General features: G+C 42.4%; 1 protein-coding gene across 1 annotated transcript in view; it reads right to left on the reverse strand.

Moving 5' to 3' along the window:
- The window catches only part of GPC5 (glypican 5), a 1172420-nt gene extending 1145593 nt beyond the window's left edge, over positions 1–26827 (reverse strand). The window contains exon 1 of the mRNA XM_028526582.2: positions 26292–26827. Coding sequence (XP_028382383.1) covers positions 26292–26457 — 166 coding nt within the window. The 5' untranslated portion in view covers positions 26458–26827. The remainder of the gene's footprint in view (positions 1–26291) is intronic.
- Positions 26828–27197: the final 370 nt, after the last annotated feature.

The following is a 27197-nucleotide window of genomic DNA, read 5'->3' on the forward strand; positions in this document are numbered from 1 at the left end:
TCAAAAAATAAAAGACGGAAAACAAGAACTTGTGAAAACTCAGGAAAAGAATGAAAGAATCAGAAAGACAGTGACAACCAATATAGTTAATGAGGTAAGCCCCTGAAGAGGAAAACAGGACAAACACTAAAAATCATATTTCACGTAAGCTGAAACGGTTGTGGGAATAATATGAAATTTACAACAAATAATTATGCAATATTTAATTTTATTTTCTCAGTCTCTACTGTATCCTTGAAAATTGGGATTTTTAAGTGTGGAAGTAAAGAGACACAGACATAAAGAAATGATTAAGGGAAGCTCTATGATTTTGAATTTGAAGTATCAATATCAAATTACGAAGAAATTTTCTTTCAAAAAATATGTATTCCCTAGCTTCACTGAAAAGGCCTAGAAACAACAACTAACCAAGTAATCTAGAGCAATCTTCATGCCCAGATTAGGATCTGGAACTACCTTTTCTCTCAAGAAGAAATCAGCACTGCTGGCAGAAATGACTCTTTCTAGGTCCCGAGAAAGAAATATATACATAAGATGGCACCCCAGTTAAAACTTCTTGTACCCCAGATAGCAAAGACACTATCAAATAACCCCAAGAATCACATCAAAAGGACTCAGGAGCTATAGTAGTCTGCCAGGGCTGCCATATCGAAATACCACAGACCAGAAGCTTAAACAGCCACGTATTTCTCACACTTCTGGAGCCTGGAAGTCGGAGGTTAGGGGCTGGCAAGTTTGGTTTCTCCTGAGACCATTCTCCTTGACTTGCGGGTGGCCGCCTTTTCTCCGTGTCCTCACCTGACAGGGACTCTGTGCAGTGCGCCCCTGGTGTCTTTCTTCTCATGAAGTCACCTGTCCTGAGGGGTTAAAGCCCATCCTTGTGACCTCATTTCACCTTAAGTATCCCCATAAAGGCCCTATCTCCCAACACAGTCGTATTGGGAGTTAGGGCTTCCATTGAGGAATTTTGTAGGGGACACAAGTGAGCCTGTATCAGAAGCCAACTTCCAGAGATTTCTACTGCACAAACACAGGATAATCTGGCCTTCAAAAATAGTAATTGCAATAAACTATATGACTACAATTTATTGTAGCATATCAAATACACCTAAATCAAAGGGTTTAAAAGAAAGACTTCTAAATAGGACTGCTGGTTGATCATATGCATTCTTTTTGTCTCAAACATTTATCTTTCTCCTAGTCAACTTGCAGAATTTTTACCTTTGTAACACACACCAGCTTTATTGATGGTTAACATAGGAAGGGGCCCTTAGTACCAAGACATTGATCTCAAGATACAGCTTAGGTTTACCAGATGGACATTAAATGCCATAATAGGGAGGAAACTTTATTCTATATGTTTCTTAAAAGTCCACTTTAATTGCTATTTTGAACATCAGTATTTCTGTATTGCAAATGAGAGTTAGGCCTGGGATAAAAGATAAGAAGTGGTTAGATTAGACACATATTGAAGGTTGGCTGGAATTTGGAAAGTGAGAGAGAGAGAGGAATCAAAAATAACCCTTAGAGCCCTGACCTGTGTGGCTCAGGTGGTGGGCACCATCAAAGCCAAGGGGGTACCAGTTGATCCCCAGTCCGGGCACATGCCTTCACTGTGGCTTCAGTGCGTGGTCGGGGCATGTATGAGAGGCAGCTGATTGATGTTTCTCTCTCACATCTCCCTCTCTTTCTCCCTCCCTTCTCCTCTTTCTAAAAAATAATAACAATAAATAAATAAATAGTGTTTTTTTAAAAAATTTAGGTTTTTGCCTGAGAAACTGGATGCCAAAGTGGCATGAGGAAAACACACAAGGAAGAGCAGGTTTAAGGAAACAATGCAATTCAGGCTTGGAAATAAGATGTCTATTAGAAATAGAACTACGCCCTGGCTGGCGTAGCTCAGTGGATTGAGCGCAGGCTGGGAATCAAAGTGTCCCAGGTTCGATTCCCAGCCAGGGTACATTCCTGGGTTGCAGGCCATAACCCCCAGCAACCGCACATTGATGTTTCTCTCTCTCTCTCTCTCTCTCCCCCTCCCTCCCCTCTCTAAAAATAAATAAATAAATAAAATCTTTAAAAAAAAAAGAAATAGAACTAAAGATGTAGAAATAATACTTGAATATACAAGACTTAACTAAAGATATCCAGATTGAAGATATTAATTTGGGAGTTTTAAATACGAAATGATGGTAAATATCTAAGAACAGAGTTTATAAAACTTAGAAGGTTTCTTGACCTCAGCACTGTTGACACTTGGGGCAAAAATAATTCTCTTTTGTGGGGGAGCCGTCCTGTACAGGAATGCTTAGCAGCATTCCTCAACTCTGTCCACCAGATGCCACGAGTGCCTGCCCCAGATGTGACAACCAAGATGTACCCAGACATTGCAGTGTGCCCTGTGGGAGTAACCACCTCTGAGTGAGAACCACTGGCCAGGACAAAAGCAGAGCAATATGAATCCGAGCCAAGGAGGATCCCCTCAAAAGAGCCCAAGCAGAAGCAGTCAGTGAGACAGAAAGATTAAAATGGGCTGGGGTGGGGGGGGGGAGGGGAGATGAGAGGAAAAGAGTTGGGTGTCCTGAAAGAGTTTTAAGAAGGGAGAGATTAGCTGTACTGGGCGAAGTAGCCACATTCAAGAAGCTGGTACTTCTCAAAGGCCTGTATTCATCTGGCTGCTGCTGGATTGCTTTCTCGGCCCTCACTGGATAATGACCACACAAGCAATTACACTGCATGTGGGGTCCTATTAGTTATAAGACATAATCATGAGGTCAGTTCAACTCATTGAAAGCTGCCATGCTAAAATAAAACCTATTCAACAGTCTTAATGTTCATTACTTTCTAACTTCCGCCAAACCTGAACAGAAGGGATACCTAATAGTCCCTAATATTGCCCTGCATCCTGGTGCTTTCCTGAACATTTGCTTTTGTGTCCTTAATTGATTCTGTCTAATTTTTGTTTCTCTCCCAACACTGCAAGTTCCAACAGAATAGGACCACCACTGCCTTGCTCCCCAGTGTACTGTACCTAACTGGCGCAGTATCCAAAACAAAAGATTTTCAGTAAAAAGTATTAGCCTCCTTCCCTTTCTCCATACTTGAACATAAATATTTTGTAAGTAACCTAAGGAAGCACTTTCATGGCTTAAAATGAATGGGATAGTTTTAAATGCAGATGCAGAATGAGCATATTGCTGGGGACATTAAAAACTGGTTCAGTACAACTATCAAGGACACATGGGCAAAAACAAGGCGGGTGGAAACAGGGGAGGGAGGTGGGGTGGCTGGGGTCGGGGAAAAGGCAGGAAACTGTACCTGAACAACAATAAAATTCAAAGTATTTAATGAAAAGTATATATATATATATATATATATATATACACACATATATGAAATAAAACTGGTTCAATAAACCCTTTGAAATAGTATTTGTGATTATCATCCTTATAATTCTACATATATTCCTTATATCACTGTCATTTACTGATTCATCTTTTTTTTTTCTCTATAGAATACAGGCATTGTCCTTTAAAAGTATATGCTGATATTACTCATTAAAATAAAAAACATATGTTTTCAGAAGGAGTATTTCAGGTATTATGAGTTTTTATGGTTATGTAGTCAATAAAAAATAAATAACATTTGGCAACCTAACAATTTAGACAAATGGGGTCAACATAATATTCACTCCTACGTATAAGAGGCAGCACTGATCCTTCAACGACGTGCTACAGTTGATTTTCTAGCAATGGTCGACTAATGTTCACACCAAGTTACATACTTAACTCCTTACTTTTTAACCAGTGACAAGTCTGTCTAATATGAAAGTGTATATTCTGTGTCAGTGAAGAGGGGAGAGCTATGCTAAATAGAAGGCTTTGTCAAACTTGAAGTCGTGAATTTGGAACCAACATTCTGCAACCCTTTAGCCAGCGGAGAAAACAAAAGGCCTAAACATAAGTTAATGCATATTTATTTGAAGAAACAGCAGCGGGATAGCCTGCTACCTCGGAATGAAAAAAACAATGAATTGCAACTCATCCTTCAATGGAAAAGAAGCCCCTTAGCATCTATGGCTCTTTAACGGACTCACCTAAAGGCACCACCTCTATAGCCAACTATCCACACTACGTCTCTACGTGAAGCCCGACCCTTGCATCCGAGTCCCTCCCAGACAGTCTGAAGCTCAGATTCGGAACCACATGACCCAAGAAATTAAGTGTTACCTCTCAACCTGTTTGCATCCACTGATGAGCTCAAGACCTTGGCTAGGGGTGGAGCTAGAGGCAGGAAAGGGGAGTAAACTACCGTAAATGGAGCTCGCCCTGAAATGACTTATTAGACCATGATTCTGGAGAACAGCTCTCTCAGCACCTCCACGAGAGAGGCCCCTGCCAGCCACATGTGTGTCGCCTGGCCCCACATCTCATTAGAGTACGTTGTGTGGGCTCTTCATTCACATGACACATGCTTCTCACTGCACAGTTAGTATATTCTCTAGGCAGTGGCCCCATCTGATTGTTTGTGAGTGACTCAAACCAGAACCAAGCACGCTGGGTCATCTGGGAATTTAGAATTGGAACATAGAAAAAGTCGAGTCGATTTGCGCTTGGAACTGCTTTATGTGTAATTTAGGCGTGAAGTGTCCATGTTCTTTCACCATCGAGACAAAAAGCAGAGCATACGGGGAAAACGGTCAGGGCTATCCGTAGTTCCTGCTTTTGTCCTTTTCTGAGTCCCTATGATTTCCTATGCTTTGAGGTTTCACTACATACACATAAAGGCTTGTGATAAATCATGTTTGTACTAGACCAAATTAGCTTGTGTTTCTTGCAACCAAAGTGTCTAAGCTAATACTCTCATGAAAGTGTGGCAGGAAAGGGTGACTTGAGCAATTAGTTATGTGGAAGGCTCTCTGGCACTCTGAAGTACTTGATCGCAGAGAAACCCAGACAAATAAAAGTCAGACTTAGAAACTGTGAGTGGGCAGGTAGCGTGGTTTTGGGTAGAGAATGGTGAAAGACACTCAACACCGCCCCACACCAATCACCAGGGCTTTTGTGTGTGCCTAGAAATAAATCGTGCATTAAAAATAAACCCTATTACTTGGCACTTCACCAGCTCGGCTACAAGAAACACCCACTTAAAAGAAACTGTGTCACCAGATGCTTGTGAATTAAAAAAAAAAAAAATTCATCTAACTGAAACTGGCAAAAACCGCCAGGGATTTAACTGGATCAGAAACTGACAAGTATGAAGTAAGTGTAATTGGGGACAACTTTGACATTGTTGCCTAAACAGCTTCATAGAAGGCCTGCGTCCTTGCTCTCCCTCCGCTCTGTGTTCGACAGACCAGCTCCATCCTCCGTTTCCCCGCGGGGGAGCACCCCCACGCACTCCAGCCTCCAGCGGAAACACGGCTCCTGTGCTGCCGGGTACATTACTCCGGGGGAGAAAAAATACGCTTCAGGTAGTCCCTGGAGAAAAGAAAGCATCTTTTTTTTTACACCCCCCCCACCCCAAGCCTCAGGAAACTTGTCTTCCCAGTTCATTGACTTGGGCTGGCTTGTATACCCCCTTCGGAACCATCACCGTGGCCAAAACGCGAACAAAGTATTCGGATTGGTTCGAGACAAGAGTTCAGGGCCAGGTCAATCCCACTCCAGCTGCATGTCTAAGAAGGGGTAGTTTAGTCTCAACAAACAGGCAAAACTCCAGTCATATTGGAAATGACAGCAACCCCAAAAATGCCAATGGCCACTACAAGGGCATCTCACGCTGGAGAGCCAACTCCTACAGCACTGAACCAACCAGTGGGAGCCCGAACGGGTGAGCCCAAACACTCCTTGGGGGGCTCGTGGGGGTATATCTAGGGCATGGGAAAAGCCCACCAGGAACAGAGTTTCCACGTTGTTGGGCAGATACTTGCTAGTAGTATTATAGAGGCTTAATTGTCCTTGTAACATCATTTAGTCCCGCCAACAGGTAAGACCTGGAGATTTGAGAAGCTCATTCTGCACCACTGTCTCTCTTGAACTGAGAACTTTAAGTTAGTAGGATGGTAAAAGAATGTGAAAACCTCTGGCGTTAGGAAAGGGAAATAATCATTTATGTTTCTGTCAGCAATAGAAGTAGCAATCTGCTCGTGAAAATCACCAAAGATACTAAATTTCAAATGTGCATTTAAGCAGAATTAATGCTTAACACCGCTCCCTTTGTCTCAAAGTGTCAACATTTTTAGTCTATTTTCCCCTCTTTTGGTGGATTTATGTTTAAGAGAATTTTTCAGGAAGAATAAATGGGTAATATACTCTTTTCCTTATATACTCTAATTTTTTTGTTGTTGTCTTACTACTCAATTAACTATGTGTATAGTCACAAAATTATTTTTAAGCTGAAAAGTTTGTCTATTTTATTTTACTTTTTAAAAAAATTAATTATATTTGGTATACAAGCTTATATTGGTTATTTTAGTTTCGGGTGTACAATATAGTGATCTGACATTTTTATTCCTTACAATGTGGTCACCCCACTAATTCTGGTAATCATCCGTCACCATATAAACTTATCACCAGCTTATTGACTATATGCCCCTTCCTCTTTTTACCCATCTCTCTACCCTCTCCCTTCTGGTAACCATCCCTAAAACTTTTCACTCACATACTGATTCCCTGTCAACACTCTGTGAATGCTCCTCCATGGTCATCTAACACCTTCCTCCTCTGAGGTCAGCCCAATCGATTTTTGGCCTTCATCAACATGGCAGGAATGATTGACTGCCTACCCAACAGCCATTCCCCAAGAATTCACTCTTTAAAAAATCTCTATTATGTTGGCTCTCCTCAGGTAGCTACATCCATCATAGGAGGTGGATCCTGCCCCCGGCCCAGGGATGATTCACTTGTTAAGTCAAAGCCTGGGGAAGAAAGTCAATGCTGGCCAACACATCTTGAGGAAATAAAGACATCAGGTAGATTCCTGGTAGGCTCTCCTTAGTCTTGAAAATGGAAATAACACAGAGACAGTCCCTTCTCTGTCACGTGTGGATGTAGCCATCAACATATAATCATTGGCACTACAACAGCTTTGTTGAGAAATATCCAGACTTGTCTAGACAAGCCTGTTATGAGCCATCATGTCATTCCATTGAAATCAACAAATACTGAAACTGCTCTACTACACTGAGAATCTTTTTGTCATGGGAAATAATATGTGTATTGTTTAAATCACTTTCAGTTATGCTTTCTGTTACTTGCAACTAAAAGCATGCCACCAAAAAACAGGCAACTGGATTCTGCCTAAAATTGGGATACTAATAAGGAATATATTTAACCATGCATTTCAAAAATGTGTCAAGATAACTCAATCAATATTTGTTCTTTGCTCTGGCTGGCATAGCTCAGTGGATTGAGCTCGGGCTGTGAACCAAGCATCGCAGGTTCGATTCCCAGTCAGGGCACATGCCTGGGTTGCGGGCCATGACCCCCAGCAACCGCACATTGATGTTTCTCTCTCTCTCTCTCTCTCTCTCTCTCTCTCTCCCTCCCTTCCCTCTCTAAAAATAAACAAATTAAAAAATCTTAATTTTTTTTTTAAATATTTGTTCTTCCTAATTGCATTTTTCCAAAATTTTCAGCAGGGTCTACTTCTTTTCTCCAGCCTTTATTGGCCTGCCAGCCTCCATACTAGGTCTAGCACCTCCTAGACCCTTGGGACATCAGTCATAGCCATAAGCATCCTGCAGGAATAACTAAACTCCAGGTCTGTATCTTTAGAAAACCGTGGATTCTGTCAGTCTTCACCCACTCTACTGTCTAATCCCGCCACCAACTTCACCAAAAGAAGTCACTCTTGTCCCAAGAAAGTCTGATAATTACATAACTCACTGGCATTTTCCTATGAGCCTTGTTCCATAAATTTATAACTTAGAGGTTTGCTTACCATAAGCAGCCTAGATGGACTTGGCATATCCCATTAGAATCACACCATAGGTAGTCGTGACCAGGAGAATCTATCAGCATCTGCACAAGTTTTGACCTGATCATTTCTCCTATTCTAATACCGTATCTTAATTTCAATCTAATACCTTGCTATCAGGCACCATTGTATTTCTCACCACTAGGAAAGAGTCTCCTCTTTATTTTGTCTCTTCCTGCCTGGGAAGTCCACAATTGAAATATTCCACATAGGTCTTCTCTAGTGGCTAAAGACACCTCCCCTATGCCCCAACTTGTTTATATCAACACGTATAAGCCAGTGGAGAAAGAACCACGGAAATCCTCTTGCTCACTACTTGTTCTTTTGCTCTAATAACTACTCTGAATCATGTCACTAATGGTATTATACTCTTTAGTGACTAATAGGAAACTCTGAGCCAAAACTTTCAGCCCACCATTAATTTCAGACTATTTGACCTCTGTACAGTGATTTAAACTAATATTGGAAGAGCAAGGATGCAAATACACACATAAAATAGAAAGATATAGCTAACTGGAACAATTAAGACACAGATGGCTTAACTTGTTCTGGCTCAAATTCCTAGCTCCTGTAGAAATTTTATAACTCACTCCCAAATAGTTACAAGGGGCCTACAGCACAAGAATATATTAACTAGGCAGTGAGAAGTGTATGTTATATGAATAGACACACACAACATGCAATATAATTAAGGCTATTTAAACATCCACAAATTTAAGGTCATTATGTTCCTCTTTTATTGATGGGCTCATTTCAGCTGGATGCGCAACTTAAAAAAATATATATGGGAAGCACTTGAGTAGATTCATGCTGCAAGATAACTAGAAGAAATCAAAATCATAGTGATTCAACCTCTTGAATACTTTTCAAATTTACTTCTTTCCACCTGTACTATCAGCACTCTAATTTTACACCGTATAGACAAGAAGGATACTTTTAAAAATGCAAACCTGATCAACGTCACTCATGCTAACAGATTTCCTATGGCTTTCTGTTGCTCTTGGTATGAAATCCAAAATCCTTAACAGCCAAAACGGCTTTCTGTGACTAATTGCTGTCTCACCCTTCCGCACTGCTCCCGCACTCTCTTAACCTGAGACACGTGCACAAAGTGTGTTCTCTGCAAAACACACACACACTAGAGTGACCAGGTGTTCCTTGGCTTTTTCTCCTCTTCTCTGCAGAATTAAGCTTCTGAAAGGATGGTCTCAATTTGTTGTTTTCACTTCCCTCTCATATCAGCCCTACAATCTCAGTTCTGACCCCACCACTTCTTGGTAAATGTATACATCCAAGAAACTGGTGAACTCTGAGTTATCAAATGCAAGACACATTTACCCATTTCTAATCACTCTCAACCTTTTTGTGGAATCTGACACTATCTATACCCAAGTCCTAAAAGCTCTTCCCTTTCCCTGACTTCTAGAACACCACTGGATTCTTCTTTCTCCTGACCCTTAATTAGTTGTGTTCCCCTAGTTCTGCCTCTTAGTTCTATCCCTGTGTGATCTGCTACTCCCAGGAGCTCACGTTCACACCTAATGACCCCCAAATCCTTATCCACACCACTCTCTCAAGTGATATTTAGACCCCTATTTCCCACTGCCTGTTATGCATTCCACTGCAGTATGCCACAGTAGACTCCATGTTCACACGCCCCCATCGCACCCTCCTCCCCACAGAACATCTTCTACTCAAAAAACAAAACTGAGAATCACACTAGACTCTTCCTTTCCCCTCAAAGGTTCTAATAAAAGTCTCTCTGTCTGCTCCATCCACAAGAAGGGCTTCTCTAACTGGTATTCAGTGGGGGAAAACGTTCCAGGGGAATGATAGGAGTTAAAAAAAACAAACAAACATCTCTCACCCTATGCAAATTAATCAGTTTTCTTAATAATCAAATAAATAGATTTTCTCAAGTGTGGTACTTCTGAGGCTTAGATGTTAATATGCACCATGAACCTTTAGAAACACGTTCAGCATGCAGCATTATCTCCAAGAGGGCAAGATCCTTTTTGCTAAGAAGGCCGGTTTAACTGCCGATAGAGATAATATGCAGCAGAATACAATTTGTGTGTTCTAGTTATTCTCCTGGAGGTCAACCTAACCAGAGTTCTTAAAAATGGCATCGTAAGGACAGACGCATGCGTGAGCTCCTCTGCCGTGGGCGGGAGTAGGCCGCCCTACAGTGTACATGGGCTCCTAGCCACATCCCGGCTCAGGGGACCATTCAGGAGATGCTGAGTCTTCCTTCCATCTGTGCTAAACTGCAGAGTAATTTCCTATTCTTCATTTTAATTAATAAATAGAATGAATTCATCAAATATTGATTAAACACCTGTTCTGTGCAAGACACTCTGATAGTTAAAGATGCCAAGAAGGAGAGAATGCCGTTTTGTCCCTCCAAGGCTCAGTCTAGGGGGAAACACATTTGTAAAAAAAAATTTAATTAATGTGACAAAGTGTTATGAAAGACGTATGTACTAAGTTCTGCGGGAGCTCAGAGGAAGAAATAATTTTCTCTTTTTGAAGAGACAAGGGAGTGGGTCATGGGAGATTTACAGCAATATTTTTAATACTTTTTTAAGTAGGTGCCTTATAAGTCTCCTTACCAAAACAATAATGATAGAAAGTATTCCCAGTTTATACATGAGAAGTTGAATTTCTTAGGGTTAGATTAATCTCAGTTCATAAATGTGACACTTGCAAAACAAATGTGAACTCAGTTTGGCCAAACACGATTGAGGAAGAGAAGAGGGAATGATAAGATATCCCTAATTGTGGCAACAACAGGCAAGATGTATAAAAAGAGATACAGTGCGTTAAGGAAAGCAAACATATCGAAGTATGGGTTAAATGGAAAGTCATGTCTGCGTATGGTGTGGTCTGGGGAGAGTTGTTGGGTGCTGTGAAGGTGAAATGGGGTACACAGCATGGTCCCCCACAGCTCATGTTTGGGGGAAGTAGGAAAGCACACCATACAACTTAAGATACTTTGTACTTAAGATACTTAAGATACTGTTGCAACTTGGTAGCTAGTTTAGTAGCTGTGTTAGTAGCCACTTCGGGGCAAGGTGAGCATGACATTAAGGGTGTATCCTGACTCGTGACGTAGCCAGGGGAGGTGGCCTGGAGAAGTGAGTCACTGCCCTGATTGGCAATGGCAGCCAAAGGAATGTAAAATATACAAGAAAACTGGCAAATGTCACTCGCTGTGGAAGGAGTCAGAGATGAGGTCACAAAGGAGGCTCCAGGTGAGGATTTAAATGAAGGGGTGGACAGCAATGAGGGGTTTTGGCCACGCAGCTTGGAAGGGAGTTGAAGAGCCGTGTGAGAGGGAGAAACCATCATGCAGCTGTGTAGTTGGGAGTCGGGGTCCGGCCACCGAGCCTGGTGCTCTAAGGAAGGAGACACGTTGACATTCTGATGGTGCCTGCTCTGGCTGACACGGAAGACTCTCCCTTGCAAGGTGCTGACCTGCTGCCACGCCAACCTGGACTTTATCTGGACTCTTGAGACTCACGTCTTTCTTGAACTTCACCGTGATCCAGTGCCCCACAGCACATGTGTTCCTGGACTATTACACGGAGGCTGATGACAACGTACCCCAGGTCCCGAAGGAGAGAGCTGCTGCATGAGAATAGTGACTTTGGCACCTTCCAGAGGAACTGAACAACTGCGTGTACAGCAGGCTTAAGATAAGGACATGGGGTACAATTGGGTTTGCTTCTGGCTTGTAGCCTGGTTTGAGGAACAAGGGAAGTGCTGGGCCTCATGGGAAAAGAGGGCTCCAAGCTGAAGTGCCCTCAGAGCCCCTAAGGTTGGAATATTGCAAATAAAGGCCTGGTCCATCCAATACTGATTGTTGGATCATGCACCAAGGCACCACAGGAGCAGGCCCCTGTCTGCTTGGTTACAAAGGGTCTAGGAGTTCTTCCAACTTGCGAGCTAACAAGCTAGCATATTACTGCTCCACTGGTGCGAACAGAAGATGAGAGACTCACAGCACAGCCAGCGAGCAGCGTGAGCATGAAGCTCGTTCCCCTGCTCCACAGGGGGCTCTAGATGGATGCCACACACATCGTAGGCTGCATTCCAGGGAAGGAACACGGGTCTTGTGGGGGATTCGCCACTTTTTTTTATATATCAAGCAGAAACCACCCTGCTCTTTGTCTTAGGAGAAACTACCCCTCAAGGTTGCTTGTTGCAAACACAACACTGAGAAATGACCCAAGCAAAGGGAAGACAGGGCCTTGCACTATGGGCGTCTGTGAGACACTCAGGGCCCAAGGCAGACAACATCACCTAACAGGGAGGTGAGCTAGGAGAGAACAGAGGACCACAGGAGACAAGGATAGAAAAAAAGGTAGGAATTCAAATGCAATACACAGGAGTTTAAGATTTCGCCACATGCCCTGGGGAACCATCAAAGATGTGTGCCAGAAACCACTGGATTTGCATGAATGGCTTGAAATGCTTTCTAGGACACCACCCCCCTCCACTCATCTTTACAGTTAGTGGAAAAAACTATAGGGTGATCTGCTTCCTGAAATGTTTAAACTTGCAACCAAGAGGGTTGGGTCAGTTTCTCCCTTTTTTGCAGGGAGGCTAAACAGTAGTCACGTTTCCTGCTATAAGAAGGCTGTTCTACAACAAGAAAAGGGGTGACACCACAAAGAGCAAGAGATTTGTAAGCATTCTAGTCCCAATTTTCATTCATTTAGCATATCGGCATCCCTGCTCTTCCTTAGCCTTCACTGTTCCCTAAGATGCCTTGACATGTATCCATTGCATTCCTCCCATAGTTTCCCAGCAATTTCACTTGGGCTTATGTCACTTGAATGTGAAAGTGTGCCCTAGTTTAGAAGGACAAGATTCTCAGGTTCACCATTTAGAAACACCACCACCTTTTCAGCATGTGGGAAATGACTTCCAAGGAAGACAAACTGGAAATGAGACCAGGAGGCTATCGCAACCGTCCAAGAGAGAACTGATGTTTCTGTTTGCCCTTCAGGCCATGCCATGATTAGGCGCTCTGGTTCCGAGATAACTTCAGAAAAAATTCCTGGTGCTGAAGTTAGTGTGGAGCGCCTCAGTGGTTCCCGGGATATTGCAGGAGGACCAGTTTCACTTCTGGTCGCTCAGGATTGAAAGCTGGCCCATCCATGTGGGGAGAACAGGAGCCCATAAAACTGAAGAATAAGGGATAAGACCATGAGGGGTCTGATAAGACATAAAAGACAAGACTTTTAGGATAAAGAGTAAGAGGGCTTCCTGTTTTCATCGTCACCTTTGGACTCAAGCCCAGGAGGCCTGAGGACCTTGTTGTATGGGGAGACCGGTGGGTTGTGAGGGCTTCATCTTGGCAGCCCCGTAAGTGGGAGTCACATACACATGGAAAGTTCACTTAGCTCAGGGTAAATTAAAATTATGGTTCACTAAAAAAAAATTGTCTGTTTCAAAAATTCTCGGCCCTAGCTGGCATAGCTCAGTGGTTTGAGTGCGGGCTGCCAACCAAAGCATCACAGGTTCGATTGGGCAGGGCCAGGGCACATGCCTGGGTTGCAGGCCATGGCCCCCAGCAACTGCACATTGATGTTTCTCTCTCTTTCTCCCTCCCTTCCCTCTCTGGAAATAAATAAATCTTTAAAAAAAAATTCTAAAGACTGTGATATTTGTGAAGTCTATTTTGCTTCTTAACTGCTTTTTTTTTCTCTCCCTAATTCTATTCCTCAAGGCTATCTACTGACTATCTATTATTAATGGAATTTTTGTGTACTTTGTTTGGGGTGTGTTCGTACATAAATTGATGCTCAAGCAGGTTCCTTTTTATTCCCTAGTTGGGCTATAGTTTGTTTATTCCCCACAACGTACTATAAAGTCACTTGTTATTTGGTTATATAGCTTTACCTCTCTTGGCTTAACCACATAATTATCTATAATTTATCACTTAATAGACATTTACATAGCTAGACATTTTCTGTGTAATGAACATGTGTGTGCATGTGTGTGTTTAAGTGTTTAAATTTACTTGATTATTTTACTGAAATACTTTCCTATAAGTTGGAATTGCTAGGCAAAGGGTACACAGAACTTCAATTTTGAGTGATAACTGAAGAATTTCCACTGAATGTAGGAGAAATCTTCATTAGTCTTCTCTTTTAGTATCTGTAAATGAGTGCTCTATTTCCTACAGTCACAGGAACAGGAGACATCAGTGTTTTTAATCTTTGACAATGTGACATTCCTAAGAAATTGTTTCTTCCCTATTAATGTTGCACTCAATCATCCTCACTTATCCTTATTAGTCATTTATATGATGTAAATTTCCTCTTTATGTTCTTCTTCCATTTCCCTTAGAATATTAGTGTCTTTGTCACCAATTTATAAGAGCTCATTGCTGATTAAGAATGCCAACATTTCAGCTGCTGTGCATTACAGATAAAATACCACAGGGTGTGTTTTCCCTCATTTATTTCACTATGATGTTTATTTTATTTTTTATTATGCAGAAGTTATGTCTTCAAATACAATTATGTTTTTTTAAATATTTTCTAAAAAGGCAATGGAAAATCATTAAAGGATTTAACACAAGGAATAAAGATAAGATGTGAGTTCTACAGGGAACTCAGTTAGGGAATGGACTGACCAGGAAAGAACCAAGAGTCATTGCAGGCTGAGTTCACAGTCCAGCCATGAAAATGCACTAGGTAAGTCATGATAATGGCAACAGTAGTGGGCAGAAATTATGGGGGCACTTGTGAAATGGAATCTAGAAAATCTGTTGATTGGTTGAATCGGTGGAGTGAGTGGGGATAAAACTACTGTGTTATTAGTATGGCATATTATCGATTTGGTCATATTTCCAATTGACACCTAAAGAATTAGTTACCCACCACCAATGTTCTTCCTAAAGGGGGTGGGAGGGGGAAGGGATGGAAAGAAACAATTAACAGAAGCATGATCACAAGGCAACTGAAGGTAACTAGAGAAATCACCATTGATTGGAACTTCTGACAGCATTTATAAATCAACTCTAGAACAGATTTATGTTACTATACTTTTTAATTACAAATCAAATTATCTCTAAAAATATGTGGACTTAAATATTTAAAGTATGTAAAGTTTCATCATATAGGACCCTGGAAGGAAATGCATTGCTCTCTCAAATAGTTTTATTTAATAATTTTTAATAAAGGGCAGGGTATAGGAAAAAAATAAGGAATGCTATTGTACTCCCTAGCTAGTAACTGCGGAGAAGGAGCTGATAAACCTCTTCGGGGCCAGGAGGAGAAAGTAGTTACCGGAGTCCAGAGTGAGTTGTGAAGCCACCCGACAGGAGCTGGGTGCTTAGGTTAAAGGCACGTACACAGGCCGCCCACAGGGAGTCCACAAAGTGAGACCTGGGGACCACCACACGCCACTTGACCCATCTCTGCTCCAGCCATTGCTCCCCATTGGCTGCCACAGGCAAGAACGCGCATTGATACAGTCCCGGGAGAGAGCAGAGGGGAGGGTGCATCTGAAGGGACAGACGAAGAGTTTCCAGCACACACTCCACCCCAGTGTCTCTCATCTGGAAGAAGAGTTCTCACCCCGGATACAGGAGACACACAAAAACCTATCAGTGAATGACACGCAAGAACGTGCTGAAACACGCTAGAGAATTAACTTCTACCCACCTCGTGACGTCACTCACCTGGTGCAGAGCCTGCCCCTGCTCCGCTGTGCTCGGCATATTTCCAGGCAAAGGACCTTCCCCTTAATCTTAATTGAATTAATTTAAATGCCATTATTTTGCAAAAGACTAATCTTTAGTTTTTAAACTACATAATATGAATAAACAAATCTATTTTACCATAGGATTAAACTATCAATAATAAATTGTTTGTTTATTAACTAAAGAATTAAAACACAGACTGTGTTTCTAAGGGTAAAGGATTAATACCTTGAGGGTGAGTGGTGGGGGAAAAAATGTTGACAGTTTGTTATTTCATTAGCATAAAAAGTATTTCTCCTATGATTTCTTTGCTCCCTAATTGAGCATAAAAAATGTTTTAATGTATCTGAGAAGAACATTTGTAATAGACTTAATTATGTAGAATTAATTATGTAGCTTTTGTAGAAAATATTACTGTTTACAAAGCTCCAGCACCATACCATGTGGTCCTCAAAAACCTTTTAAAGGGAAAAGGAACAGCCTATAAAACTATCCCTGCTAAGACAGAAAAACATCTCTGAGAGAGTGAGTTGTTTGCTAAAAGTCACATAGCTAATAAATGATAGAGTCAAGACTAAGCTATTTCAAAACTACAAGTTCATTGTTATTCACTAAAATGTGTGACCATGACACTGGACAGATTATAAGTTGAAATATCTGCTTTTCCCACTTTATTATCCCATGACATTTCAATGCTTTGTCATACCTACATTTCTCCTTGTTTTGTATGTCAGATATTTAGAAAGATATCTAGAATCTTACGTATCTAATAGCCTAAAGCTTATGTGTGCCCCCGAACTTATAAAAGTAAAATTGAGTGTTGCATTGTAACTAAAGCTTTTGCCATATAAACACATGCCTACAAATCTTCACCTGACAAATATTACCCCGAAGAACTAATGGATTCCTCAGCTTTTTGACAGTTTCAGTGTTATTCCTACTTCCTTTACCTTTTAGGTTCATCAAAAAACCTTTTTAAAAAATTACTTTTTTCCCCCCCGAGTAAACTGTATCCCAACCCTGGTGAGAAGAGACTGTTAATCTCTTTATTTTATTGACCTACTTCAGTTTCAGCTCATTAAACACAGACATTTTCGATGATCAAATGAAAATGAACCAAATGTAACTTGGTATAACCTTACTAAATAAGGGAGTTCTCCAAAAAGCAAATAAATCTGGGCAGGTAATTTAATATTGACAATCTCCCATTTCATATATATGTATGTACACACACACACACATAAAACAAGGACATCTAGGAACAATTTTTGTATTCTTTTGATCTGCGAAGGCTTGTCATTCGACTCCCATCTCAGTTGCCACCCTCTCTCAAAACGAATATTGAAGAAACCTGGAACTGAAGTCCCTTGAAACTGTACAACAAGGAAGAGCAAAGGACTATGAGCGCTAAGGATATACCTGCAAATAGCACTTAATTATATCACCAAGTAGAATTATAAAAACCTAAATAAGAGCCCTGGCTGGCGTAGCTCAGTGGATTGAGCCTGGGCTGCGAACCAAAGTGTCACAGGTTCGATTCCCAGTCAGGGTACATGCCTGGGTTGCAGGCCATGACCCCCAGCAAACACACATTGATGTTTCTCTCTCTCTCCTTCTCCCTCTCTAAAAATAAATAAATAAAATCTTCAAAAAAACTAAATAAACTTAGTTATCACAGAACAGAAGGGGAAAACTAGTAATTCAAACCCATTATCCCAATAAGAATAATAAGCAATTGAAATTATGAAACTAGAAATGTTTAGTAGCTATGGAATATGACTGTATTTGAAACACTTAAGTTAATACCTGAACCGTATCAAAATATGCACATCTGATAGGAACTGACTTAAGTAATCCTTCTACTTAGGTAAAATTTCCTAATACCTTTTGTAAGGTAACCTAAATAAATAACCACCACACTACATACAGAAAACAACAGGTTTTTTTTTCCCTCAGATATCATTGAAGAGAGGTTCTAAACACTAGGTATTTCTAAGATTGTAATTGTTGAAAACTATTTAGGGACAGATTATTTCTGTTTCCACATAATATGTTTTGCTATTTGACAGAAAATATTTGTTTGCGTATTCTGAAAGGCTATGGTTTCTCTACTTGGTCTACACTATATGGAGTCTAGAGCAGTATCTGGGTATTTTTTTTTAAAGATTTTATTTATTTACTTTGAGAGAGAGGGGAAGGGAGAGAGAGGGGGAGAGAAACATCAATGCGCGGTTGCCTCTTGTGCGCCCCCTACTGCACAACCCAGGCATGTGTCCTAGATTAGGAATTGAACCTGTGACCCTTTGGTTGGCAGGCCAGTGCTCAATCTACTGAGCCACACCAGCCAGGTAGATCATTATCTTTTAATAAACAATCTTCCCAGCTCAAGAATAATTCCATAGATAAGTGATATGTCCTTTGCTCCCAACGTTGAATTAACAAGGGTAGGCGATGGAAAGACTGAACCACTTTCTAGTTCCTTACTATTATCTTCCTCATGGAAAGAAACCATGTTGCAACCAACCCAGAGCCCAACATAAATTGTATTTGGTCACCTTTATTTTTCTCCATTTTCCCAATAATAGATCAATTCAAGTTCCACAGCAGATCAGTGACACTGTCTACATAATGACAAAAACAATACAAATAAATCCAGTATTTTAAATGTTAGATAATCTTCCCTTCCTTGCAGAACATTTGAGGAAACTTTCTTCCAGACATTTGCTTAGCAGCTCATTTACTGCACTTCAAATGTGTTGGATAATGTAGATAAAAATTCCTTTAAAAGGGTTGGGTCACTTTATAGAGTTTGTGGTGGAGTTACATAAGGAAACACTAACTTTGTGAAAACAATTTATTCAACAAGAAACTGAGCCCAGATCAGAACATATTTTTAAAAACTTCAACTTCTACATTTCTCATTCTATTAATGTTAAGCATAGAAAATATAAACACAATAAATTGGGCCTATTAGGTAACTAGACATATGAGATTAATTCTACAAATCAAAATGTATTTATTAACTTTGGCCTAGTCACAAACAAAAAGATAAATCACAGATCCCACTCTCAAGTAGCCTGTAGTCTAGTAGGAGGAAATGCTTATATTCAAAATCGGTACTGCTGCTTTGAGTCTCTACCTTATACTAGAAATAACTAAGCACTGGTGTATTTGTGGTGAGTTTGAGGATTTCAGGACTGATGGAGGAAAAGGTAGTCTATCTCAAGAGGGCAGCAGTATACGGTGAGCTTTATTCGGCCTGTACTTTGACAGGTGGCATGAGAAGGGGGGTCCCTCCCTGCAGGAACACCCCCCCCAGCCCCCCCACCCCCCGCCCAGAGACAGCAACAGCAGGGCCACTCCCCAGAAGAAGGGAAGAGCAAGGGAACTCCCAGGGGAGAGGGGATTGGCGGGGCCCACATGTCTGCATGATGTCCACTCGGCAGCAAGGTGTGAAGTCTCTGAGTCGGAGAGCCTCCAAGGGCAGCAGCAGCAGCTGGGGCCTCTCACGGCCGCAGAGTGCGTTTCATCTGCAACCGGCCGAAGTTGGGTGCAGCTTTGTGGGATGCAAAGCAGGCAGGCTCTAAATGTGACTACGAATGTGCCTACTTGAGCATATTTAAGGCAATGGAGCATGTGAAAAATGTGAGTTTGGCACTGGTGGGCTTTGGGCTAATGACCCCAACCTGCTGTGAAGAAAGAAAAAGACATAAGAGCCAAGTTTTAACCCATTTATATAACACTATAAAACATAACAAAGTTCATTGTATGTAGATAGCAGAATCTTGTGTGTTCAATACCCATGGATTAACATCAACAAATATTTCAAATCCTAGTCCTTGCCAGGTGCCGTCCTGGGCACCAGATATTCTACAATGAGCGAGGCACACAGCAGGCCTGCTCATGTAATTTGCAGGGCCAATGCAAAAAGAAATTGTAGAACCCTTGGATCGAGCTTCAAGATGACGACGGAAGAATATTAAACCAAGCATGAGGCTCTTGTGAGCGGGGGACCCTGTGGGACTGCCCCCATAGACAGTCCTCTGTTCTCATCATGCGCACAACCTGGTGATAAAAAATCAACAGTAAAAAGAAAGAAAAGAAATACGTCACCTTGGTCATCGGTACACATAGTTCAGTAAACCTTGAGAAAGGCCTCTCAGAAGAGCTGACTTTTGAGCCAAGTCCTAAAGTTTGGGAACCAGTCAGCTATGCAGTGTGTGTGTGAAGGACCCACAGGTTGGACGTTTTTGCCAGTGGCTCCCACTCAGCCAGAATATGCCTCCAGGGGACATTCAGCAATGTCTGGAGACAGTTTTGGTTGTCAAAACTGGGGAAGGAAGGATCTACTGGGTGAAGGCTTCTATACATCCCGCAAAGCACAGGACAGCTCCCCACCCACCACCAACCCCTCCACAGCAAAGAGTCATCCAGCCCCACAAGGCCAATGGTGCTGACATTGGAAAACCCTAACATAAAATGAATGTAGAGGATGGGCAAAGGCGTAAGTGGGGTAAGAGTTCGGCACATTCACCACTCACGTCCTTTCCCAGAGGGCTTTGTGGTAGTGAATGTTGGAAACCTATATTCCAACAATAAGGGAGCATCCAGTTTATGGTACAGTAATTCAGCAAAATACTACACCATTGCTAAAAAAAAAATACATGTTTGGAAGGATATTTAATGTCATGGGAAATATTGATAGGTTCATAATTAGTTATGAAGAATAATAAAGTAATTCTAACATTCCTTCAAAGTATATGTGCTTAGCAGAGGATTAATGAGAGTTTTGAAAGATGAATTCAAAGGGTATTGGTGGTTATTTCTGGAAGGTAGTTATTTTGCTTATTTAATACTGTTCAGTACTTTAAATTTTCAGAAGAATCCACATTCTTTCATAAAACCCTGAAAGTACAAAATCTAATTTTTTTTCCATAAAAGTACTTTATATATGCAACTTACAAAACAGCCATGTGTGAACCTGATATGGCTAATCAAAAACTATGCTACTTATTGTGATTCTTAGAAGAATGACAAATCATTTCAGAATGATTTTAGCAATATCATTAGTGAAATCTGGTATACCTAAGCTAAAAATTAGAAGAATTGAGGGTACAATTGGTGTTATCTTTTCTTTAAATTGGAGGTCAGGCTTTTATAAAAGACAGACAGATGTAGGAAATGGCTATTTTCTATTAAATTGTTATTGTTACTTAACCAAGTAGATCAGGTATGACATTCACAATCTACTTCAACAAAGCATACAACTGAAGTTTCTCATGACTCCATTAAAACAAAATAAATGTGTGGTTTCTTGGACAGTTATATCAAGAGGCCATTGATTTACAAATCATGTCTGTTTAAGAGAGGCATCTGGTTGTTGGAATGTTACAGTTAACAATACCATATTTTGCTGTGTACAATGTGCATATTGTTGCCCAAATTTTTGAGAATGCACATTTTACATGAGTATGATGAATATGTAATCCTGTGTAGAATGCACACCAAAACATGGGTGCACATTATACACAGCAAAATACGGTAACAAAAATAGTATAGACACAGAAGGTGTTCTTATCAAATGTGGAAAGCAGATCATATATACAAACATAAACAAAACAAAAACCCTTATTCCAGAAAGGCTAGACAAGCTGGAAATGTGCTCTGGGGAGACTAGGGCAATTATGAAATGCTATTTGTAAGTCCCCCAGTTTGCACCCCTCCCAACACCAATTATACAAGTACAGGGTGTTGTACACTTGGCAAAGGGAATGTAAATTATGGGATGCGGGGAGGATGGTAACACACACACACGATTTACACTTGTTAGTAAACTACAAGAGCGTGAGTGTGACTAGTACAAGCCAAACTCCTAATGGACAATCGTACTCCATGACCCAAAAGTAGGAAATTATAGCCACTTCCTCACCATTCAGCTTTACTAAAGGCCCGGATAAAAATGAAACCCATGATTGTCTGAGACATGAAAGCACAAACCGGACTTTTGGGAGGAGAAGGCGACAAACTTCGCTGACACTAGAACTAGCCCTCGATGTTTACAACTCGACACGGACATCACACACAGAAAAAGAAATCAGTGATGGAACAAGCCCCGTGAGGCCTGTGCTGTGGCAGGATGGCCGCAAGGGCACTCCACAAACCCCCCAAAATGATGAAACAGTCCCCTCTTTGACCAAAAGAGTGACTACTTCTTCTTCATTAATGACAATGACCTTCCTAACACCTACATAAATTACAAAGATGCCCAATGCCTGGCCTGTCCTACTTTATTAAACCCTTCTTGTGATCACCCAGCACAAGCCCAAACCCCATAAAAAGCACCTCTCATTTGCCTCTTACCAAGACACCCACCGTTCCTGTGCTGTGCAATCTTCCTTGCTGCAGCAAGCAAAATGAACCTTATTTGTTTGACCAAAGGTTTGTTTCTGGTGCTTTTTGGCTGGTCGACTTCCATGGAGGGCAGTCCTGACAATAATCTCCATCCCCAGGTCAGGCCATGGGTCCCTTTTATGGCTTTGGATATTTGATCACCGTAACTATGCTTCTCCACCAACAAAAGGAGTTTGTTCATGAAGACAAGAAGGAGAGACAAGAAGGAGAAACTACTGCCGAAGAGTGACAGTGGACACCAGGCATCTAGTCCTGTGAATCCCTAAACCACCCTATACCTGCTACTTCCCCTCCCTGAATGCTGGTCCCCGCAGTGGAGGCAGGTAGCTCTGGGCACTGCCACTAGCCCTGGTGCAGCCTCCTTTCTTCCTTTGAGTTCCCATTAGTTCACAAAAAGAAACAAAATTTTCACTACAACGTAACAAATGCCATTGTGGATAGAAACATACTTTCCAATTTTAAAAACTATCATTTGGGACTTGAAAAAAATTGTTATAAAAATAAGTTCTGATATATAGAGATCTCAAATTAAAATTTCACCCTTAGAGGTCAAGTCCAGTTAAAATCAAGACACTAAATAAAAATTGCAATGACAACACATGTGTGAGCACTTACTGTGTGCCTGGCTTTGTGCTACTTTACATACAGTACATACGTTATTTCATAGCATCTATGAAGCAATTTTTTTGGTTGCAGCAACCCATTTTACAGATGAGGAAACATAGGTTCGAAGAAGATAACTAATTAACTTAGGTCACAGAAGTACTGGTGGCAGCACCAAGTTTGGAAATCAAATGTCTATAATTCCAAACTCCAAGGTTACCAGATAGATTATTTCTCTTGAGTGCGAAAATGAAATCATACTGTGTTTTAAGTGATTATAAGATTTGATTACAATGAAAGCAGTTAAAATTTTAAAATCATAGAGTCTACTTAAAGTGGCGTATCGTATCAGGATTTCATTTTCCATATCAAGTGTATTTTTATTGTCCCATTTACAGCCAAAAGCTACCAAGAAAAAGTTGTCTTCCATAAGCTATTCTCTGTATCCATGAGTATCCACGTTTTTAAAAACTAGTTGGTACATAAATTATCTGAATGTACTCACAGACTTTTTTTATAAGCCTCTCCTTTCTGAATTATCTTCTAAGAACAGGAAATAATACATGAGTGAACAATGCACATGTGAATAGAATTTCAATGGGAAAGCATTATCCCTCCTCCCCAATAAATAACATAAATATAAAAGGACCTCCAAAAGACATTCTAGCTTAACAGTTCTTTTCTGAATAAAATAAACAAGAGCAAAGGGCACCTTGACAACTACTTAGGAAATAAAATCAGAACACATGGAAATCTGTAATTCTAATCACATTTACACCTTCTCTCCTTTTTTCATTTCTCATCCAAACATCCTTAGGAGCTCAATGGGCTTAAAAGAAATGGAGCAGGGCAGAGAACAAAGGTGAGGGGAATCTGAGAAACAGCTTAAATGGCCCTTCTCACTGTTTTAATCATTTCAAATTAGGTAAAATAGTTTTCAGAAGATGTGAAAGCCACAAATGTAGGGAGAAACTGTAATAAGTTATTTTACCAGCTTATATTATTTTTTTAAAGTATTTTGGCTAGAGATCTCAGAAATAACCTTCTGTAAACAAGAAATGCAAGCAAGCACGAAGAGAAAACTTTTGGGGAAAATAAATATCAAATCTAAACATATTATCTTTTGCCAATTAAAGCCTAAGTGCTAAATAAGTAAATTTGTTACAGAGAATATTAATGTTTGTGTTCTCATGTGGAAATGACTACTTGTACATTAACTATGGTCTCTCTTGAGATTGAGGATACTTTTAGAAAATAAGATAGCCCACTACTATACTTAAGCTAAATGTTATAGAACATATAAAATATAAAAATAAAGAAAAGCATTTACCGCATGTACCATGTGGTATGTGTGATTTACTCAATGTGGGAATGAGTTTTGTTTTTTGTTTTTGTTTTGTTTTTTTAAGTGGGAAGGAGAGAAAGACCAAGGGTAAAGGAAACAGTTGAATATTTACATATTCAAATAATGACCAACAATACACAGACATGAAAAATACAGAATTGTATCAGATTCCTGTGTCGGTGCCTTTTCCTGGGCGATTCTAATACAGAATAACACTTGCTTGTGACTTTTCCTTAATGCAAACATCAGAGGAAGTTAGCACTTCTCCCCGCCAGCACCGCTGATGCGGGAAGAGCGCTCCGCTGCACAGCCCTGGTAGTAGGTGCTACTCCAGCTCCTCCACCCCGGACACCACACACGTCCGTGAAGGTACTTGCAATGCAGAAACAATCCAGGATGGCTTAGGAAAGAAGGTCTTTGCCATCCTGGTTGTGTGTGTGTCTGTGTGTGTGAGAGAGAGAGAGACAGAGAGAGAGAGACCGAGGGAGAGAGATGTGTAACAAACCCGAATAAGTACAACCATTTCCTTCACGGCAGGGCAGAGCTTCAGTTTCTCCTGCCCTACTGGTGAGATGCTCTGACCCTCCGTGAAGTTTGTCTTCAAAAGAGACGAAACACGCACAAGGTTCTAGAAATGTTAACACCTTCTGGTCAATGTGTTGCCTCCAGCAGGTACCAGAAATACTGAGACATGACACGTGGGTGGAATCAAGGCCTTCCTGGAGAGCTGTCAACATTCACTGAGCGTATCGGCCAAACTTACAGTGTCTGGGAGGCCACACCTGATGATGCAGGTGAGGACTTCACAGCCCAGCGCCCTCACTGCAGCCTCCTCCCGCACAAACAAACCCTGATGCGTGAGGTGTTATCAGCTACAAGTCAGTGAGGTTTGTTTTTAATGACAAGAATGCATTGAAAGAAGAAAACAGGCTTAAAGGGGGTACTATTTTTTGAGGACAAAGAATTTCAACTATGTTGTTTCAAATAGTAAAGAAAACACCTAATATCGAACAGATGTTCAAGGGAATATTTGTGTGGGTTTAAAAGACTGGTCACATAAACTAAAATGGATTCAAGATATTTGGATTCCCCAAATATCTTGATTTCCCTTGCAGCATGACTCTAGAACTGAGTTCATAACCAGCAAAGCAATCCAGCAAAGTACCTACTCCATAGTGCTAAGGACAAGTCTCCCTGCACTAAGAGCTCAGGCAGAGAACGGATTTTAGACCCAAGCATCCTCCACACATTCTTTGTTAACCAGCACGCTCACAGTCCTCAGCTGTGTTGGCTTCGTAATCAGGCTACATTTCTCCAATAAGGTCTCAGCTCCAGACACCTGCTACCGCGTTTGACGGTTAAGACCTATTCTTGCAGACCTAACGTAACCGGGAGACTCCACCAGCTGAAGGAAATCGGCGCGGTAGGAGTGGGCAGCGGCGGGTACCAGTGCAGGCAAACCGCTCTTCCAGGAAGCAGAATCTACACTAGCCACGCTCGCTTACTGGATCCTCTCCCCTTTACGCTTTGGAGCATCTCATCGCCGTTAAGTGGCTCCACAGTATGTTTAGTTTGACCTCCTGTTGCCATCACATCTTTCGGGCGATCCCGAGAGTTCGGTTCCGGCAAGGAGGGTGTAGTGCCAGGAGGCGGAGAAGCAGCTAAAGGTCACGCCAAAGTGGGTGGGTGTCCCGGGTCCGAGTGCTAATTAGAGACGGGGAGCGGCTGACCTGGTCAGGGCCCCACGCTCGAGCAAAGAAGTGTGACGCTGGTTTGTGTTTTCAGAGTCGAACTTGGAGCGACCGAGCCAACTCCTTCCACCGCATGAGAAAGCAGCAACCAGGAGTCCCCGGGCGGGGCATTGGTGAAATTGCCACTCGGGACAGACGTGCGGTCAGGCCGCGCTGGCCCCGGCTGTGGGTTTTACTGGCCTGTCCCCACACATCAGCCCAGACTAAGGGAGACCTGGCGGGAAGCAAACGCCCGGAGCTCGAATTAGCTGCTGGCTACTCCCACAGTCAAGGAGACCCGGGACCTGCGCTGAGCTCGAGATATTTACACCGAGCTTCCCCTGGAGGCCTCGTGGGGATGCACCTTGCTCGGCCAAAGAGCCTGAAAGGTCATCTTCCCGAGAAGGGCCAACAGGGGGGAGGCTGGGGAGCGCAGTGGCGGCGCCCAGGATGCTCTGGCCCGGCATCCGGAGGCACTGCCCCGCGCGGTCCAGCAGCGCCTTACCTGGCCTCGGCGAATCCGGCAGCCCCTTGGCCGCTCCCACCAGGCGCCACTGGAAAAGTTTCCGAACTTCTTCGCAGCTCTGCGTGCCTTCGCTTCGGGTAAATCCCACGAGAGCCAGAAGGAGGAGACAGCCACAGCCCACACGCCAGGTCGGTCCGTCCATCATCACCGGTGTGTCCTGCTCACCCCTCTCTCCGCCGTGGACCCCACTCTCCCCGCGCGCCCTGCGCTGCAGGCTCGGGAAAGCGTTCGGAAGTCAAGTCTTCCCAGGGGTGGCGTCCGGGGCTGGGCGTGCCGGGGCGGCTCGGGGGCACGGGCTGCACCTGCGAGCACTTAGCTTTCTCCCGAGGCGCCCGAGGCTGAGAGACGGGAGTTCTCCGGCAGAGCGCCGCCGGGTCTCCCTCTCCGCCGGGGTCGAGCGAGAGCTGACCGGGCGAGGAATTCAGCTGGAGCCGCACGAGCCCGCAAGCCTCCGGATCTGGCCACCGCTGCTGTCGCCCCCAGCTGGGCTGGAAACCGCCAACCTGGGGCGCGCCCGCCGGTCGCGCTCCGCGGGCAAGCCCCGCCCCCGGTCAAGCCCCGCCCCTCCACGCCACGCCCCCGACGGGCTGCCCCGGGAGCCCGAGCCCCGCTGCTCGAACGCGGAGACCCACGCTGGAGAGGCAGGAGAGCGACGCTGCCTGGAGCAAAGAAATACGTGAAACCCAAACCGGTCCTCCTCTGCCAGCCAATCGCAGGGATAGTCTGGTTAAAAAAAAAAAAAAAAAAAGAGCAAATGAGTGTAGAGGCTCAGCGGAAACAAACGTAGAGAAGAAACACCAGCTAGAACGAGAATGAGATATTTCCCTATAGATCTAGGTCCTCAATCCATAGGGCTTTGTATTCAAATTACATGGAATGGGATCT

The sequence above is a fragment of the Phyllostomus discolor genome, chromosome 11 (genome assembly GCF_004126475.2).
Source record: "Phyllostomus discolor isolate MPI-MPIP mPhyDis1 chromosome 11, mPhyDis1.pri.v3, whole genome shotgun sequence".
Lineage (NCBI taxonomy): Eukaryota > Metazoa > Chordata > Mammalia > Chiroptera > Phyllostomidae > Phyllostomus > Phyllostomus discolor.